General features: G+C 40.8%; 1 protein-coding gene across 8 annotated transcripts in view; it reads right to left on the bottom strand.

The window, feature by feature from the left end:
- Nucleotides 1-3796: 3796 nt before the first annotated feature.
- The window catches only part of EIF4ENIF1 (eukaryotic translation initiation factor 4E nuclear import factor 1), a 31751-nt gene continuing 15139 nt past the window's right edge, over nucleotides 3797-20408 (bottom strand). For 2 of the 8 annotated variants that reach the window (XM_075898034.1, XM_075898033.1), the window contains exons 10-20: nucleotides 19970-20149; nucleotides 17477-17706; nucleotides 14964-15035; nucleotides 14295-14472; nucleotides 13902-13981; nucleotides 13116-13255; nucleotides 11599-11683; nucleotides 10655-10787; nucleotides 7312-7671; nucleotides 6663-6794; nucleotides 3797-5621 (exon numbers count right to left, since the gene is read on the bottom strand). In XM_075898034.1, the coding sequence (XP_075754149.1) occupies nucleotides 5380-5621; nucleotides 6663-6794; nucleotides 7312-7671; nucleotides 10655-10787; nucleotides 11599-11683; nucleotides 13116-13255; nucleotides 13902-13981; nucleotides 14295-14472; nucleotides 14964-15035; nucleotides 17477-17706; nucleotides 19970-20149 (1832 nt within the window). In that variant the 3' untranslated portion in view covers nucleotides 3797-5379. Of the gene's footprint in view, nucleotides 5622-6662; nucleotides 6795-7311; nucleotides 7672-10546; nucleotides 10788-11598; nucleotides 11684-13115; nucleotides 13256-13901; nucleotides 13982-14294; nucleotides 14473-14963; nucleotides 15036-17476; nucleotides 17707-19969; nucleotides 20150-20408 lie in introns of those variants that run through there. The other 6 variants (XM_075898038.1, XM_075898035.1, XM_075898036.1 and 3 more) reach the window with 6 other exon arrangements.

The following is a 20408-nucleotide window of genomic DNA, read 5'->3' as shown; positions in this document are numbered from 1 at the left end:
TTAGTCAGAATGGGTAGGAATGGTGTCCCCAGTTAGCCTTTTTATCAGGGGCTAGGAATGAATGATAGGAGAGGTATCACTTGATTATCTGTTTCTGCTCATTCTCTCTGGGGCATCTGGTATTGGCCACTGTCAGAAGGCAGGATATGGGGCTAGCTGGACCTTTGGTCTGACTTAGTATGGCTATTCTTATGTACAGGATGACCACCAGGCAGTCAAATGACAGGAAGAAGTTAGTTACTGCATTACATCTTACAAGCTGGGGTTCTGATTTACAGTTAGTGCTGTAGTAAGACAATCTCTTATTGCTGCTATATAAATCCATAGTGCACCCACATCCTGAATACTGTGCACAGATGTCACTTCATCTAAAATAAGATCTTAGAAGTGGAAGAAGTTTAGAAAAAGGGTAACAAATTAAGGGTATGGAATGGCTACCATGAGAGATTAATAAGACGGGCTTTTCAGCTTGAGAAAGGAGATAACTAAGGGGAGAGAATGATAGACGTCTATAGAGTAACCGATGTGGAGAAAGTGAATAAAGAGGTAGATGAGGCTTTTTTTAAACAACTAATAAAATCGTCCAAAGCATAAGATTTGGTGGTGATGGACTTCAACTATCCAAACTAACAGCACGGCACACACTATCCAATAAGCTCTTGAACTGCATTGAAGACAACTTTTTATTTAAGAAGGTTGAAAAAGCTACTGTGGGGGAAGCTGTTCTAGATTTGATTTTAACAAATAGGAATTGATTGAGAATTTGAAAGTAGAAAGCATCTTGGGTAAAAGTGATCATGAAATCATAGAGTTCATGATTCTAAGGAATGGTAGAAGGGAGAACAGCAAAATAGAGACAATGGTTTTCAGAAAGGCAGATTTTGGTAAGCTCAGAGAACTAGTCTTGCTTCCCATGGGGGGGGGGGGGGGGGAGAACAACTGAAGAGAGTTGGCAGTTTTCCAAAGGAATATTAAGGGCCTGAAAGCAAGCTATTCCACTGTGTAGGATAGAAAGTATGGCAAAAGACCACCGTGGCTTAACCAGGTGATCTAAAAATCCAAAAAAGTAATGAAAAGTGGAAAGTAGGATAAATTATAAAGGATGAATATAAGCAAACAATACTGGTCTTCAGGGGCAAGATTAGAAAGGCAAAGACAAATGAGCTCAAACTAGCTACAGACAAAAGGAAACAAGATGACATTCTATAAATATTAGAAGTCAGAGGAAGACCAAGGACAGGGTAGGCCCCTTGCTGAGTGAGAAACAGTAACAGGAAACTTGGAAATGGTAGAGATGCTTAATGACTTCTTTGTTTTGGTCTTCACCAAGAAGTCTGATGTAGGAATGCCTAACAGTGAATGCTAGTGAGAATAGGGTAGTTTTAGAAGACAAAGTTAAAAATGACGTAGAAAAGTTAGATGTCTGCAAGTCGCCAGGGCCTGATGAAATGCATTCTAGAATACTCAAGCTGATAACTAAAGGCTCAGATACCTCCTCTATCATCTTTGAAATATCATGGAAGATGAGAGATTCCAGAGACTGGAAAAGGGCAAATATAGTGCCCAGATATAAAAGGGAAATAACCCAGGAAATGAGAGACCAGTCAGTTTAACTTCTGTTCCAGGAAACATAATGGAGCAAGTAATTAAAAAATTCCTCTGCAAATACCTGGAAGATAAGGTGATAGGTAACATCCAGCATGGATTTGTAAACAAATTATGTCAAACCAATCTGATAGCTTTGATCGGATAACCAGTTGTGGGGAGAAGGGAGAAGTTGAGAACGTGGTATACCTAAACTTTAGGTAAGGCATTGGATATGGTCTTGCATGATCTTATCAATAAGCTAGGCCAGCAGTTCTCAAACTTTTTGGGCTCCCGAACCCTTTACATGCATAAAAATTTATGAGGAGCCCCAGTGGTCCACTGATTGTATGTGTTGTGCCTGTCAATGTTTCCAGTTTGTCAACCTCCTGGAGATGTCTCTCAGAGCCCTGGGGTAGGGTTCAGCAGAGGTCTGTTTTGGAACTAGTTCTGTTCGGTATCTTCATCAACAATTTAAATATTGGCATAGAGAGTATGCTTATGTTGGCAGATGATACCAAGCTGGGGGGGGTGGCAAGTGCTTTGGAGGAGAGGGTCAATTCAAAATGATCTGGACAAACTAGAGAATGGTCTGAGGTAAACAGGATGAAGTTTGAGGACCAATGCAAAGTGCTCCACTTAGGAACAATTGGTTTCACATACACAGAATGGGAAGTGACTGTCTAGGAAGTATTGAAGAAAGGAATCTAGGGGTTATAGTGGACCACAAGCTAAATGTGAGTCAGTCTGATGCCACTGCAAAAAAACCCAAAAAACCCTCAATGCATCCCAGAATCATAACAGGAGTGTTGTAAGCAAGACACAAGTCATTCTTTCATGCTACTCTGTGCTGATTAGGCCTCAATTGTGTCCACTTCTGGGTACCCACATTTCAAGAAATATGGAAAAATTGGAGAAGGTTGAGGAGAGCAATGAGAATGATTAAAGATCTAGAGAATGTGACCTATGAGGGAAGACTGAAAGAATTGGGCTTGTTTAGTTTAGAAAAGAGAAGACAGAGGGGACATGATAGTGGTTTTCAGGCATCTAAAAGCGTCACGAGAAGGGAGAAAGATTGTTCTCCTTGGCCTCTGAGGCTAGGACAAGCAGAAATAGGCTTAAACTGCAGCAAGAGAGGTTTAGGTTGGACATTAGGAAAAAACTTCTTCACTGTCAAGGATGTTAAACACTGGAATAAGTTGCCTACAGATGTTGTGAAATCGCCATCTCTGGAGATATTTAAGAGCAGGTTAGACAGACAGTGATAGTCTAGACAAGGGCTACTCAACTTAAGACACTTTTGGGCCACAATGATAATCACAGCACATGCTGAGGGCTGCAACTTAAGTGTTGTTGCATACACATGTAACTAGCTTCTTTCACAGACAGGCATGAATACAAAGATTAAAGGAAAGACTACACAACTGTCAGTTCTGCAGATATTAATAAAAGGCAATATTCACCCTATTTCTACCCATAAGACAGCACTTTAATGAGCAATGACAGTTCAGGAATTTTAACTACTAGAAATGAACAACAGAAGACCATTATATTGACTACTTTTGTTTTGGCTCCCACCTATGGGCAGCTCGTTGAGCCCTGCATAAACCCAAATTGCCTCCCAGGCTGCAAACAGATGTACTGTGGGCCACATGCAACCTATGTATTGAGTAGCCCTGATCTAGATGGTTTTGGGTCCTGCTATGAGAGCAGGACTCCATGACCTCTTGAGCTCCCTTCCAGTTTTAGTGTTTTATGCTATTTACACACTGAACAAAATGAAGTATCAGCTTTATGGGAAAGATACTTCACATAGTGCATAGTCAACCTGTGAAATGCCTTGTCCAAGGATGTTGTGAAGTCCAAGACAAAAAAGCTAAAGTTATGGATAAGTGGCTATTAGCCAGGATGGGTGGGGATGGTGTTCCCCAACCTCTGACAGAAGCTGGCAATGGATTGGATTACTTAATTGCCTGTTCATCATTCCTCTGGGGCCCTGGTATTGGATACCATTGGAAGACAGGATACTTGTTTAGATGGCCCTTTGGTCACACCCAGTATGACCATTCATGCCTACAGAATTACTGTTTTAAAAACCACTTTTGCTTAAGTGTCTAAGGAATAGTAGGGTAAGCTGCAGCAAGTCACAGCAACAGATCAGACCGACTGTCATATTCAAAGGAAAGATCTTTAAGAGCAGTTGAGACAGACAGCTGATAGAAGTGACTTTATTTACAAAATGGGAAGGGTCAATTATGAAAATTTCTACAAAGATGAACTGTGATGTTACATAATATACAAACGTCAAAACATTAACAACCAGTGTGAGATTAAATACCGGTGATCCCAATTGATCCACAGTAGGTGCCCAGCTGCTATTTCTACACAAGAAGTCTGATCTGAAATACTATAGCTTGCTGGTAATTGTGTATAGTACAGTGAATGATTCTGTTGCTAGCTTTCATTCAATGAGATTAGGGAAGAACAAATCCTGGTGCAAATACGGAATTCACCTTTTTTAAAAAGTATATCTATGGTACTAGACTTCAAGTGAGAAAGTGCATGACAGTACACACTAGCTGTTAGGAAAATAAAGCAGTCTTAAAAAAAAGACTTAAATACATAAATAGGCTCACAGAACATCCTCACCCCTCAGAACTAAAGAAAAATCCAAAGCCAAATTTCACAGTAACTGTCAACAAATGCATACTAGATTGGGAAAAATCCCCTTCAAAAATGCAACTGGAGATAACATCAGTAACTGGTTTTAGGGGCTATGGTTAATATAAAAATTGAGGGTTCTCGGAAGGGTCAGAATTTAAAGGGTCAATTGACTGACTCTGAAAGATTCAAAAGTGTAAACTAAAACAATAGTGCAGCTAAACAAAGACCAGAGCTAACTCTGTGAGCACTATGATAACCTGCACAGGATGCATCTACCGTGACTGAAAATAGAGTTACATGTAGAGTCTGACTGCCAGCTGAAGCCAACATTTGATTAGTGCTACAAGTCTCACTTTTGAAGCATTTTCAAGAAATTAAACTATTCCTGACTTCCTCCTCCATTCCTCCATCCCCCCCCCCCCAATCAAAGACAAGGAATCAGATGTACCAGGAGCAAGTTGTGGGCTTTGACTTCAAACTTTAGCTACACTGAATCTGCACATTACATAAAACAAGGAGAAATATGCTCTGAGGGACAAAGGTGAAAGAAATAGCAAGAGGAAAAAAAATCAGCTTTATCTTGTTCACTCACACACTTGGTAATTGCAACTTTAATCAAACAAAAAATCCCACATGTACAATGGAAAGATTCATAGGCACAACAAAAGCTCAACTTATCAGCTAATCTTATATACAGCTGTATAGGTTCAAAAAAGCTATCCTAGATATATACAAAAGATTGTTTATACACAAGTCTGTACACAAGGATCTATACATTTAGTTTTCTGCAGGAGGAATCCTTAGCTACTCCCTCTACACAAAAGGATATCAACACTTCATTCACATATTTTACAAAAAACAAAAAATAGACATTTCCAGGATTTAATTGGTTTTGTATTGCATCCAAATGTCTTCAGGCTTCATGGTTCAAGCCATAAGGATCCTTTAGTCTTGACCCAGACATTGAGAACAGGACAGGTGCAATGTGCTTTAGTCTCTTGAAAAGAAGAAGTTCTACACAGAGTGCTAAAAATAAAAGCCTCAAAACAAACAGGTGAAGCACAATGTATACTATCAGGACTCTTTTTCCAGTCTAAAGAAACAGCTACCCATCCTCCTAGAGGTTACTGCTCACTGCCGATACTCCAGTTCATCTACACTGATGACTTTGGATGGCATGGAAGGAAGGGGCTGTTGCAAAACATCTGAGCCAAACCATTTTGCAAGGCCAATAGGCGAACCACTTCTCTGGCTGGCACGATGGTCAAGCTGTGAGGGTACATGAGGCAGTCCAGTCAGAGAAGACATGTTCTGAGGGGTGGTTTGCAGACCAACAGCAGGTCCTTGTGCTCCAGAGGCCTGAGAGTGGAGAACTATTAGAGACAGGAAGAGTGTTAAAGCCAGGAAACCCCTTTTTTTGTCCTAAGAGGAGTTCTAAATGCATAACCAATATGGAAAATGGATGAAGCAAATGCGCACTACTATGGGGTTCAGTGTTTCTAGACTAACCACACTGAGTCAATAAATGCTGTTGTACATTGACTACAGGGAACCATATCCACCTCATCTAAAAGACTAAGATTAAGCCACTCATGATCTTGGCTCGCCTGTGGCGAGTAGATTGTAACCTGGAAGAGCCAGGTTCCAGTGATCTGCACATGTGCCAATCCCTAGACAGCGTGGCTGGCGAGCGGGGCTTGCTACGTTTTGGTGAGCCCTGATCATGATGATTGAAAGATTAACAGTTGTGGGTTACCAGAGGGCCCCCTCCCCGATAAAGGAAAAAGGTAATGAGACCGCTCCATCAGGAGGCTGAAGCGTGGACTGTGCCATAGGAGGCATAAAACCCACTCCCATCAGCAGACGGCAAAGGCAAAAGTCACCCCATGATAGAGGGTGAATAATCATGCTTCAATTCAGCAGAAAGGAAGGTTCATTCAAAGCTATCTACATTCTCCCCTGAAGCCTAGGTCTCATGGAGGAGTTTCCTCGTTTTGAAAGTGGTCACTATAGCATAGCTAAATGAAGGCACTTGCCATGTTCATTAGTTGAAAATGGGACTAGTCAGGGAAGCCAACAGCCTCTGTGGGCCCTGGCCAAGTGCTGTGCACATTCATGCACCTCCCCTCCCCCCACTGGCCCTGCCCATTCTGGGAGCACAAAGGCAGCCAGCCCTTGCTTGGAATATCATCACTGCCTTCCCCTTGGTGCTGCCTAGAGCCTGTGGCCCAGCACTCTGGCAGTGATTTAAAGGGCCTAAGGTTCTGACAATCACAGCTGGTCCCTGGGGCAATTATCCCCTTTGCTCCCCCTGCCCTCCCCATCAGCAAGCCTGGGACCAGTAAAGGAGTACTCATGGTACAGGTTAGTCTGTTCTTGAAGGCCATAATTATACTGGCTTCTATTTAACCTACCTGATCGTGGTAATTGTTGCATCATTGCCAGCTGCAGGGGTGTTGCTGCTGGTAATGGATAAAAAGGCTGGCCAAAGATGGGAGTAGGTATTCCCTGTAAATGAGACAAGTCCATCCCTGGAGGAATCATACCTATTTGATTAGACAAAGTTGGGGGAAGAGTCATTAAAGGAGGAGCACAGAACTTAAGGCCCAGAGTCCAGACGTGGCCTCCAGCTTGCCTGGACTGGTGCGTTGGGCTCTACCCCAGCATTAGGGAGCCCACACTGACTGAAGCACAATCTACTAGCCTCCCCACCAGACTTGTGTGTGTGTGGGGGGCAGTATCTCTCCTCAGAGGACATGCCAATGAGGGGGCTGTGTCACGTGAGGCCACCATGACTTTTGGTGAGTCAATGGACCCCTCCCCACCCCAAAAGTTGCCCATCCCTGTATTGAAGAGTTAGAAATATAAACAAGGATCTTTATTTGTAAGGCACACTTGTTTAGCAACTGCTGGTTTGAGAGATTGTCAGTCTTCTGAAAGGAATCTGTAATAGGGAAAATAACCTAGTTGTGGCAACCATCACATGTCTTAGTGCTTCTTATGAGGCTATATATAGTGTTTTGAAATATCACCTAGTAGTTATGATACAAATAAGAGGATTACCTGCTTGTAGCAGAGGAAGATTTTGTGGGTGTACTGTCTTTGCCAGCATCCTCTGGACCAGTCCTGGATGCAGTTCATGACCAGGTCGTACAACTGGTACATGGGAAACAAGGGGTACCTGGTTAACAGGACGGAAGAAAGGAGCCCCTGGTACAGGGGAGGCTGTTGTAGGAGTCTTTCTACCAGTTGGAGTCTTTCTACCAGTCGATTTAGGCCTGTAGTCTTGTTCTTTGGTGCAACGGTTTGGTTGAGAAAGCGGTGTAGAACATGCAGAGCGTTGCAATGCAGATCGTCTGGTACCTATAGTAGGAGAAGTATCTTGATCTGCATTTTTCACCAAGCTAGCTGATAGTAAGTTATCTGTAGTCAAATAGAAATATGACCATTAAACCTGATTTCTAGTTGTACAATGTATGACAGGCAGAAGTGTCTTTTAAAGCTAGGTATGGTACTTGCAGGACTTAGTCTGGAATATGTACAAAATTCTTATTAGTCAGATGTCTGAGCACTTCCCTCAGATTTTTCCACCACTGTTTGAGCAATGAAAGGAAAGTCTGTATTTGTGAGTTAAAGAATCCACTGTTATTAAAAAAAGTTGAAACTTTGATAAAGTATAACAGAATCTTGGCTAAAAAAAAAAAATCTAGCTTAGTACAGTGATATTCCTCAAACCCAGGTTTCAGAGCTATGAACCTACAACTGTGACCTTTTAGCTCCTTTACTGCTAGAGGAGCATGCTTGGAAATCCAGTTGACTAGTTACAATTTAAAAATAGTTAGATTTGATAGACTGACAGCTGGCTTGTCTGTAAATTTGTATTCTTGAGGATAGACATCTAGTCTTACAACTACTAGAATTAAAGTCATGTGCAAATTAAGAGGCACTTCTTACTTTCTAGCACCAAATCCTTAGCCTTTTAGAGGCTGAAGGCACCCACAACCACACTGAATACAGGTTGCACTTCCCTAATTCTGGACTCTGGTCCAACAGATCATGGATGTTCCCCACCTAGGAGGGCTAGCACATGGGTGATTAACCCAGCAGGAATGGCAGCAGATCGGCAGCCAGTGGCCAAGGAGGTCCCCGGTCTGGCAAATCCCCTCACTGGGTGCCAAATCAGGGAGGTCTGAAGTGCATTTCTGGACTTGGGAGATAAAAGAATGCGCAGGATTATCAGTGTCCCCTCCCCACCCCAAAGAGGAAAAACATTAGGCAGAGGCAAGACAAGCTTATTATCTAATCCAAATTCCATATAGCAGCGGAAAGAGAAGTGGTTACATAGGTTAGTCCTGAACATCCTGGTAACTAAAGGCCATGTCAATTGAGATGCTATGTTCACTTGTTCAGAGGTGGAGTGAACATTTTGCTTTCCAGACCTCCCACAGAGCAGTCTACTCCTTCAATGCAGCAACCTCTCATGTCAGTTTTAAGGTAGTGATTCAAGGGTCACTTTGGACTTGATCATAATTCTGTAGTAAGGTTATTTAATCAGTCTATGGGCTAATCATTTAAGAAAGAGGTATGGTAAGGCTATTTACATCTAGTCACATTCTAAAGTGTGATGTGTAAATGTTTACCTAGTGTGACAAAGCTCCTTAACCCGAGTACTGTGCTTTCAAGCAGACTGCTTGCCTTAGAGGTTCACAATTGCCCTTACTTTAGACACTCTAGGGAACCAGCTTGCCATTTGTTGAGCCACTTATTACTGTCCAGCATGGGGAAGGGACTGGGAGGGAGGAAGGAGAGATTGAACTATGTAGTCTGGCTCCACGTGATGGGGCAGAAAGACCCTTCTACCAAGGATTAGTCCTTCTCTGGTGCTGAACTGGGGAGTTGGTATTGGAGGAAATACAGGTCTGCCCTCTACACTGAGTTCCAGTACAAGGACCCCACAATTAAAGGCAACTAACATGTCCAATAGCAGCTGTGTGGCAGCTATGATCCCCTGGGCTACTTCACCATAGTCCTCCCCAGCACCTTCCTTATATCTGCTTGCACTTCCTAGACTCCCCATAGCACTCTCCTCAGCTCTTTAAGCATCTCAACTAGTTCATTAGCCCTAGGTGTTCTGATTAGACAGACTCATTTGACTATGGAAGCCTAATTGGTTCTAAGTGTTTTAGTTGGTTTGATTGCCCTAATGGATTCTGGCAAGTCCTGCTGGATCTGAATTAGCCTTTAGTTTACTCTGGGGAAAAAGGATATTTAATTTAGGCCTAACACTTTCCTCCTCTCCCCTATAGACTAACTGAAGTGTAGGAGCATAAGCTTTCATGGGCAAAGACCCACTTCGTCAGATGCATGTCAAAGTGGGAAGTGGGTCTTTGCCCACGAAAGCTTATGCTCCTACACTTCAGTTAGTCTATAAGGTGCCACAGGACTCGTCGTCGCTTTTGCAGATTCAGACTAACACGGCTACCCCTCTGATACTGACTCCTCTCCCATGTAATTCTCCAGCCTGACCCTGTTTCACTAGAAATTCTATTTGGCTCTTGCTGCCATTAATTTTCACCCCTCAATCTTCTGCTGCATTTGAAGCTGGTTCTACAACCATACACATCTTACAAGGGGTCTGAAAACAATCTGCTACTGTATATCACTGTGGAAGTGAGTGCTATCTTTTGCCATGCTATATTTAGTTTGGAAGTGACTCAGTAGAGAAAAGCTACTATTTTTGTGACTGGTCAGATAGTTGCAGAATCTTCACAAAATAGGTTTCTCAGTTTGTTTACTCTGTCAGGCTATTTTTTAAGCTAACCAATTGCTATTTTAACTTCTGGCCATCTTTCCAAGAAAAGGTGATAATCTGCTGAAAGTCTCAACTGGGGAAGCAGCCACTTAAGAGCAATCAAGAATTTGAGTTTGTACTCACACCAAGAATTCTCCTCAAATAAAGGGAGTGCTGTTAACATCTAACATGGTAAAATAGACATTCCTATTGGACCAACCTACCCTTCTCTAATTGTAGTGTTGTAGAGGCTAAAGAACTCAGTTTACATGCCTAAGACACCTGCCACATTTAGATTTTCAAGTGATCTTGAGTAGCTATTCTGTTGCTTTTGGATACAGTTACACAATGGTGTCTAAGACAACCTGATCTAAAGGAAAAGTGAATTCCAAGCTCACAGTAGCAGCAGAATTTTGCTCTGGAAGAAGCTACCTTCCTAGTAAGCGTTATAGGAAGTTTTTGAAATACATCTTAATAAGACTGTCATGGAGATTAGGAATGTCTTACATTCAAATCTGTCCCTCTAACGTAGTACTAAGGAGTAGGAATCCATAAAGCTAGAATCAAAGCTGTGGGTTGGTGATTTTTTCTTCACGAACAAAGCCATTATAGTACCTTCATTTGTCCCTCGACCTTCATTTTTACCATCACTGCCTTTCGTTTTCCCAGACACAGGCTCCTCTTTATTTTTTTCTTTGCTTTCATACATCTTACGAATCACTGAGGTAGGTGTGAAGGAAGGAGAGAGCTGTGAAAAGAATAACTGATAGTGAGTCAAGAATACCAAGAACAGTTAGCATAAGGTATTAAGCATTATATGAAGTTTGCAACTATATCGGTATTTTTGCAACCCTGAACAAGATCATACTGCATCTTAGAAGCAGGTGATCTCTAGTAATTATTAGTATATTACATTCAAATACATGTTTCAACTATTAGACATGAAGGAAACTCAATACCAAGATTTTTTGTTCATCTCCACTATTCCTGGCTTATTTCCTGCTTCCTTACAAATCTCATTTTACCTAGGGTTTGCAGAAGTGCATGAGTTTACTTCATAAAAGAGCCCAAAGATTACTAGAACCTATGCTCACCTAAGGATTTGCCAGCACTTGCAAGGCAACTGAGATTAAATTAACAACTTAACATAGTATTTGTTCCTAATAACTCCATTTGGTGGCAGGATCCTATGATGGTTTACTTCAAATCAACCAAAGTAGACAGGCCCTTAGATTCTCAAAAACAAACTTCCCTTTCAAAAGTTACTCAACATTTGTTGATCCTTAATTAGGTTTTCATGTTAATGGAAGAGGCAGGGGACATTTTTCGAAGTTTAAGGCGTAATCCAAATTAGTTCCACTTTAACCTCATGTCTAAGTGACCATTCTGTACATGGCTATTCTGACATGAGAACCACAGTATTCAAGCTGCATTAATAACCACTACCTTAAATTGTTTACAACTACAGGCTTCAAGAATGGAAATTACTATGCAGCTTTAAAGTTAACCCTCTCTTCGTATTAAGGAAACAGTACATTAGCATTGATGTAAGTACTTACCATGCTAGTGATGGATACAGTAGGTGTTGGAGAAGATGCATTCCTTCTGTGGCCTGGTACAGGAGACCTAGTCATTCGACGCTGCCTATAAACAGACATGAATGTTAAGAGACTAAGGCAGCATTAGTGTCTTGGTAATCCTGCATTTCACTTTTGAAGTGAAAAAAGGTACAGTTTAGGACAGGGCTACTCAACCTTGGAAGCGCTGGGAGCCACAATGATACTCACAGCACATGCCAAAGGCCACAACTTAAGTGTGGTTGTATATACACATGCAAATATATATGCAAATAGCTTCTTTGACACTTACGGGCATGAATACAAAGATTGAGGCAAGACTATACAACAGACTTCATTTAAGTCAGTTCTGCTGATATGAATTTTAAAAAAAGCAATATTTACCCTGTTTCCACCCATATGACAGCACTCTGAATGAGAAGAATTTAACTGCTAAAATGCATATCAACAGAAGACCGTTATATTGGCTCCAATGGTGAGTATGTTCCTAGTGAAGGCCATGTTCAAAAGATCCCACCCACAGGCCCCATGTTGAGCCCCATTTGGACCCAAACCACACTGCAGGCCACATGTGGCCAGTAGGCCACATGTTGAGTAGCCTTGGTTTAGGATATACCTAGGCAATCACTCCTTTTATTTTGATGCAGTATTTCCAAAGTTTACCCTTTAGAGACCACACTGCAATTTAAATACCAATCATAGTATCCGGTTTCACAGTGAATTAACTAGTTATTGTGCTGTTCAAGAAAGAAAAACCTGTGGAGCTGATTTGTCTGGTCACAATTTTTACTTTTGAATCTACACTCCTCCTTCCACCACAATTTTCTATCAAGTAGTTTTGGTGTTTAATGTAAGATAATCAGTTATTAGCTAGAGTATAACCTAAAGTTTCATGGATCTTCAGGTGGATTTTTAGGTTTTATTCTACAAGTGCTAATTAGAGGAAAGCTCTCATCTTGAGAACTTTTGCTTAACAAAGAGTATTTAACAATACACTTGGGTCCATGAAAGCCAATCAAGATGCTAGACAACTAGCCTTTAAGGCTAACACTGCTGTGACACCGTTACTATATAACTTCTTAACTCATCTCCGAAGTGGATGGCCAGTTATCTGCATTAATAGAGGTTTCATGCTGTTGTCTGAACTTTATTGGTTAGGAAGCTAGTTTTAAGACCAACTTTATTTATTTTGGCCTGTGGCTATACTTATACTTGGTACAGCTACAAGAACAAAAGCATTCTACATGTAAAAATAGAATAAGCTCAGATTTCTCATATGTTTAGTAAGACCGTTCTCTATTTTCTAAGAACACATTAATATCCTGTACCTCATCTTCAATAAGGCAAGAAAAAGTGCTTTGGAACCCAAGCACAAAATGCCTGAGTTCTTGAAAATGTTAATCAACTATGGACTCCTGTGTCCTCTTCCTTATCAATGAGGAGGTGAAATGCTTGACTGGAAAACACTTAATAGTCCATGCAACTTTCTAGAACCTGACCTGTTCCTGAAGCCATCTCTGCTTTTGTCCATTTGTGACCTGACAAAACCTGTTTGGTAGAAGTTCGCAGCCTGGATGGCTAAGTCATGTGGTAGAGCTAATTCCTCTAAGGCAGCTTGCTGCATCTCCAGGGGATGCATCTGAAGTCAAAAGGAAACAGCATTAGAATCTGACAAACCCTTTTTTAAAAATCCCAGATCTTGCACTATTCCATGAAGGGAAATACATGGGAGATTTGCCTGGGAGTGACAGGAGGCACAGCCAGTAAGTGCCCCACCTCCCCATGCTCAGACCCTTCACCCCCACCAGCCTCCCTTTTGCCCACCCTCAGCCCCCTCCTGTACCCTACCTCCCAGGCAGGCCCTCCCCTTAATACACTCTCCTGCACCCATTTTGTCATCATGGGGGCTGGCAGGTGGTCTGTGGAAAAGTCTGTGCTGAGAGGGGTGGGCTGTGAGCCAAAAAGTTTGAAAACCACTGTCCTAAAGCCATTTTAGAATGATCCCACTTGGCACAGCAACCATGTTCTAGGACTGGAAGTGATGGCAATATGTATCCTGAGGATGCAAGGCTGAAGCACATCTCCCCCAGGAGAGTGTAAGACTGATGTGTTAATTAGTTTTGATGAAGAATGCTATTCATTTCAATCAACTGAAGTAGCATCTTCATGTATCAAATGAGAAAGATTAGCATCCTACCAGTCCAGCCCCTTACATTCCCTGGTCATGAAAGAAATTGGTAAAAAATGGCTTAAATGTTTAATATTCAGAAACCACTGAATCTAACCTGTGCAGCAACTGGGCTCATTGACTTCAGCATCCCCTGAAACGGATCATTGATCAGTTGCTGAGCATTTCGTTCAAAGCCTACAAAATGACAACATCTACAAGTTTAGAACAGGCATTTATCCTTCATTGACTTCAGTCCCTCCCAGTTACTTTCCTTGATTCAAAAGGTGGCAACCCTTTTGAAGTGCTTCAATACCACCCTAGCTTTTACAGATCTGTGCAAGCAAGGAATCAAGCTATCCTATCGCTTTGCAATACTAAGTGCCTTCCAGTGCCAGAGAAGAGATTTTCTTGTTCACAGCACTCTGGTCTACAGTATCAAGTTAAAAAAAAAAAATCTGTCTCCTCTTCCCTTTAAGTAGTTCTGCATGCTAGAAACAGTATTGCTTACCAATTGGTGAGGGGATCCGATGATGGAGGTAGTCTGCAGAAGCAGCCCGAGTTGGGAACACCTGTGACACTGGAGGGGAAAGAGCTCTTTGGCTCAAAGGTGATGCAGGTTCCAAACCACCTATCAAGCCACCAAGAATATTTGTTGATGATCTGGCACTGGATGAACAAAGAAGCTCCTTGGAAGAAAGAGTAACAAATAGCTGTCAAATATTAACTATATTACATAGTTTTCATACAATCAGCAGATAGTAGTACATGTGCAAGTGACTACACATACTACACAGCTTGACTGAGGCTTAGTGTACAAACTTAGTTTGATGTCCTACCTAGTCTTTCCCTTTAAGAGAAAGGATCACTATTTTTACTGTTTTCCCCTTCATATGAGAGTTCTATTGTATAGGGAGGGTGAAGTTTTATTGCAATACTCTGACAGTTGTCTGTCACTATTTCTGACCAGCTAGTTCTCCATCTTGTTAGTGATTTAGTTATTTCATTTCTCCTATACACTTTCAATTTTTATCTGGTAGAAATAAATGACTGTTGAATAACCCCACTGCAATCCACAATGCATGAGTAAAAAAAAAAAATCTCATTTTGGAGATTATGATTGAAATGTTGCTTTACTCTTCTCTGTATGACAAGGTGATAAGTCTCAAAAACAAAATACCTGCAAAATGTTCTTTGGGAGACACTGGCCTGGGATCTCAGGAGGAGACATCAAGTGGCTTTCAAGGCTTTGCTAAGTAGTAATAAACAGTTTATTTCTCACATCTGCATGTAATAGTCAAATCTTTACAAACTACAACAGAGGCTCAGAACCCAGGCCATTCCCATAACCTAGGGGAGATACGAGCATCATGACATCTTGTAGTGTATGTACTTTATCCCTCTGATACACTGAAATTGTAATGTAATGAAGTGGTCTGATCCTTCCAGCCAACCCAGAAGGGCCCCAGTTAAGACAGGACCCCAGACCTACAATCAACTAGATTTTCTGATCTGCATCTGAGTATTCTGTATAGGCTTTGCGATCTCCTAAAACAGCAAAGGCAACTAAAATAGTCAACTACTTATAGTTGCCATAAAGATAGGATATTGTGAGTAACTGGGGAATCAAGCCGCCATAGAGAAGGAGAGATCTGAGCTAGAATATTTGAGATCATTTCTGATGCACAAAATTGACTCTTGATGCTTGTATGGTAGTGCATGGGGATGTAAAAAAAGTCAAGTAATTAAGTTAAGATGCCCTCCATATCTTGCTATAAAAGTCTTCTCACCTAGTTTGCTTCTGATCAAATGCCATGTCCAATCAGTAGCCCAACAAAACAAATTATGAAGCAGCAAAAATAGTTTTATCCTCTCATCCCTCTTTCCAAATATGTGGGAGTGACAGTTCCTTTGACATTGTTAAGTTAAACAAAAATTGTTTAGATACAGTTTGTCTAGTTACAGACTATACAAGATTATATTCCTTGCTAACTGTCAGCATTGGATAATCAAAGAGTTTAATGAACTGGTATGTGGAAGAGCTCTCCTTTCTCTACATTTACCATTCACATAGTCCACATTCTGTGCAATCCTTTGTCTCAGAGAAACTTCCAGTTCCAGGAGAGAGACCAGTACTGATTAAGAGCACTTTCATATCTTAATGAGAGGAAAGTTTTTTGCACTTGTAGAAACTGTTTATAGTTCCAAAACTTTAGCGATCCACAAGTCAAACACCAAAGCTTCCAGATCTACTACTTTGTGTTTGCCAGTGAGAGGAAAGTGCACTAGACTAGATAACAGCTGAATTTTGTTAAGTCACTGTAGCATGGTTGTGAGAAGTATATCAAAACAGTATTAGTGAATTGTGCATGTCTCACTGCCTTCAAGGTTAACATGTGAGTTTATCATGTTTGGACATTATAATCAAGCTAGACTCAGCAGTAATTCTGCTGTACTAAAATCCCACTTAATTTTGCCTTCATATATGCCTCTGCACTCAAAATTAGAGGTTGGACAAGATATAGTATGCAGCAAGGGAGGTTTAGGTTGGACAATAGGAAAAACTTCCTAACAGGGGTGTTACATACTGGAATAAATTGTCTAGGGAAGTTGTGGAATAGAGAAAAAAATTGACTTCCAACCTTTCAGATTCCAGGTGGTTTGCAAGTTAAACTGACTTTACTTGAAGTTAAAAAAAGTGTGTATAACACTTACTGGGTAATTGGCCCAGCACTCCTACTAATACAAAACAAGAAACAAAGTAGTATTAGAGTTGTGACATCACTAACATTTGTTGCACATTGCACTTAATCTTTTTAACACCAAAGTGAAGGCAACATAGCTCTTTGTAGAAGATGTGCTGAGATAAGCCTCCCCCCCACCAAAATGGCTAATTCTTGTGTAGCATGAGATGTGATCTCATCCAGCAGGATCAAAAATTTTTTCTATTAACTTAGACCTGGTCTACACTAGGACCTTAGTCTGAAATAAGCCCCCAAGGTTGATTTTGTAATCAGTGTCCACACTATCAAGCCTGTTATTCCAGAATAAGGGGCCACAGAATTCAAACTCTGTAGTCTTGCTTTTCATGTAAGTTCAAAATCATGTTTGTGGATACTCAAGTGCTGCTAATTTGAACTAATTGGCCTCTAGGAGGCCTCCTGCAGCTCCCTAAGTGCTCCCTGGGGGTGCTGAATTGAGGGAGTGTAGCCACATTGATGAAGTCAGCCTTGGACTACATTTGATTTTTCCTCAGAGAAGATATGGAAGTTCAAATTTATAAGACTGGGTGCCCAGAAGTTGAATTTAGTAAATCTGAAATAATCTCCTAGTGTAGACATGGCCTTATGGATCAGACTCAACTGTCTTAAATCTTCACTAGAGGTCCATTTAAAGCAGACAAGTGCTACATTTCACAAATGCTATTGTAACCATCAGAAGCTGTTAGGCTACAGATGAAACTACCAACTACTAAACAAGAAAACACACACACCCCTCTACTCAGTGGCCCCCTACTGGAATTAGCATTACCAACATCACTCTCATGGTCAGTACATTTACCATCACCCCATCATATTCAACTGACAGCTGATAATGAAATTGGGAGTGTCATATTGGGGAATGTCCAGTTCACTCCCAGTGTGTGTCATGGATCCATTTATATTTTAGTAGTCTCAAGAATGTGTTACTTACATTGAGCTTGTGTTGTGAAGGTAGAGTTCCACTTGCCTTCATACTGCTGACTAGTTTATTAAATGCAGACATATCTCCATCTCTCTGGAGTGGTCTGGAGCCAGCTACATTCAATACCGCCTCCATTTGTTCTGCCATGAATGGAGCAGCAATTTTACCCTCCTGGTCCATTTTCAGGCCTTTTAGCCCTGCTTCTACTTCTTCCACTGAAAGTACAACCCCTGAATGTGCTGAGAAAGGGAGGGGTGAAGACAGTTAAACAAGGTGCTTATTTACAAGCATATGAACAAGTACCTAGAAATGGTGGGGAAATTTAATTTTGCATCATGAATAAGCTAGTTCTGGCTGTAAATTTTGTTTTAAAATCACTGTTTGAGCTACATTGCAATATTCTCATTCAAGTTAATGAACCTGAGCCATAAACAGTTTTAGGCACAAGTCTTTACAAGCATATTCAAATTTTAGATTAAGTTTTTAGCTCTCCTTTACCTTGAGACTTGGAAATTTAGAAAGGGAAGACATTTCCTTCTGCAGTTTTGACAGTACATTCTTAGCAGGAAGTACAGTGAAATAGAATGAATTAAGTTTACAGGAATCTAAGTAATTTAATACTGTTACAAGTATGCACAGATTATAATTTAGCTTATACTTCAGGAAACCAGTCTTATACAGCCACAGAAGTGATGGCTATTGTTTGAAGAGAACATACATACCTGGATGTCACACTTCAGAAAAAAGTTATAATTTGATTGGCATAGTTTTTCCCAGTTGGGCTTATGTTTCCCCAAAGGAAACTGAAGCCATTATGGATCATGAAAAGATTTGTAGAAGCACCAACAAAATAAGGAACATGCACCAATAAGCACTGTTTATTATTTTCTCCATATACCAGTACCTGACATCCTTTGATTATGCATGGATATGAAAAACTGACAATATACAAGTATCTTGAAGAATAAGGGAGAAAAAAAGATAGCCATGTCCAGTGGGTTTCTGTAAGAGGGTGGTCTGCAGAAAGCTAGACTTCCTGGAAATATGGCCATGAAGCAGGGGAGGGACACTATTCTGACATGCACTACAGGGCATGAGAAAAAAGCTGAACACTGGAGGGGAGACTAACCAATAAAGAGATAACATCCCAGAATGTCTGAAGTGCTTGATTAGCATTTTAATCGATGGGGACCCAACATGTCAAGTGTTGTTGGCATTAGAGTGAACAGAAGTCTGCTTTGTGATTTGGAAGTCTTTATCTTTGTTCTGTGAAGAATATGTAACATTAAAAGGTTGTTTGGGAAAGAGAGAAGTCTGAGTAGAATTAGAATTTGTGTTTCTGAAACCAAAAAGAGGACAGCTTTCCTCCAATGTTCACCATCACAAACTGGATGCTGGACAGAAGTGCTTGCAATACTTGGTTGGATGAATTCCTGTTCCTCAATTTCCATCACTCAAATCAAGCAGCATTTCAAGTTTTGCTCAGCACAGCAATTTAAAGTTTAGAAGGCAATGCACGCTGCTTTCCAATAAGATTGCAAGATTTGGCAAACAGCATATGCCCTTATGTTCAGTTTGTGTAAGCACATGCAACAGTGTCAATTTGCATGCTCATTGGGCATCTGTGTGCATGCACTGAATCTATTTACTAGAATAAATACTGAAAAGGTTACATTGGCTTCAGCAGAACAGAAATACTATGGAAAGAATCAGTTCCCTTCTTCATTACAGAATGGTTTAACATTCTGATAACAGTATTTAATGAGTCCGTTCTAATCCAGGGTTGCATTTCTACATTATTGGAGTTAGTTTTAACAAGTAGAGCTGCTTGTTGATGAGCCATATGTTGGCATGTTGATGAGCCATAGTTCTTTGAAGACTTAAGTGAAATTTTAGATTGTACCCAATATTTCCAGGACAGTTTGACTGGTTTATGGGAAATATTACCAGATGAAAAAGCTACTTTGGGCCCTTGTACAACTTAATGCATGCAAATCTTTCATTAGCCCAATTGGAAAAAAAAAAAAAGATACTGAGACTTCCAATCACTTTGTGATTGAGCATACAGGCACTTGCAAAAATAATTCTTGTGGTACAAGTTTTGGGAAGAGCTGCATAATTTGAGATTAAATATCAAGTAAATTTAGGATTGATGACATTGTACCACTGTCTAATGTGAAGACCAGTCTAGATGCTAGGAACAATAAAGCTGGAGACACATTTGCACACCAAGATTTGCATAATCTTAATGTATTAGAGTAGCATATGCTGGAGACCATATTCAAGATGAGGATTCAGCTGATATCCTATGATTATGATGGAAAAAGTCAGTGACAATAGCAATATAACTGAGATTCATGGGCCAGTGGGTTTTCTGAAGTGTAAGTAAACTTGTAGTACTTCCTACATCTGAACCTCAGTAATGAAGGCTTGGCCTTCTGAGAAATCTCTTGCCTTGATCTGGCATCACAGGAACTCCACAATATCGGAAGAGGCACTTACTGCTCTCTCTAAGCTTTTCCTTGTTGGCTGAAAGACTTGAGAGGAGAGGTTTTAAGTCCACTTTGGCTTTCTGTAGCATCTCAAGGATGTCCACTTTGTTTTCAGAGTGGTCTTCCAATGGAATAGGAGCAAAGTAGTTTCCAGAGTTCTGGCCAGGGGAGAGAATGGCTTGCTCTAGACCTGAAACAGCAAAACCAGGAGCACTGCCACATCAGTTTACCAACTAAATGTCTCAATGAATACACACTGGATAACAAGCTTCAATGAAAACCATGACTAAAGCCCCGTTTGAGATCAGATGGAAAGAGAAGCGATGATACCTTTTGCAAAAGAAACTACAGAGATGTCTACACCAGCTGCTTCCAAAAGGATTGACAGTTAAACTGCAGAATAGTTAATTTATACATCTTTAACAGGTTCTCATTGAAAGAATGGATAG

This window comes from Pelodiscus sinensis, chromosome 15 (genome assembly GCF_049634645.1).
Source record: "Pelodiscus sinensis isolate JC-2024 chromosome 15, ASM4963464v1, whole genome shotgun sequence".
Classification (NCBI taxonomy): Eukaryota; Metazoa; Chordata; order Testudines; family Trionychidae; genus Pelodiscus; species Pelodiscus sinensis.
The sequence above is the reverse complement of the archived record's forward strand: the minus strand, read 5'-3'. Positions and strand labels throughout refer to the sequence as shown.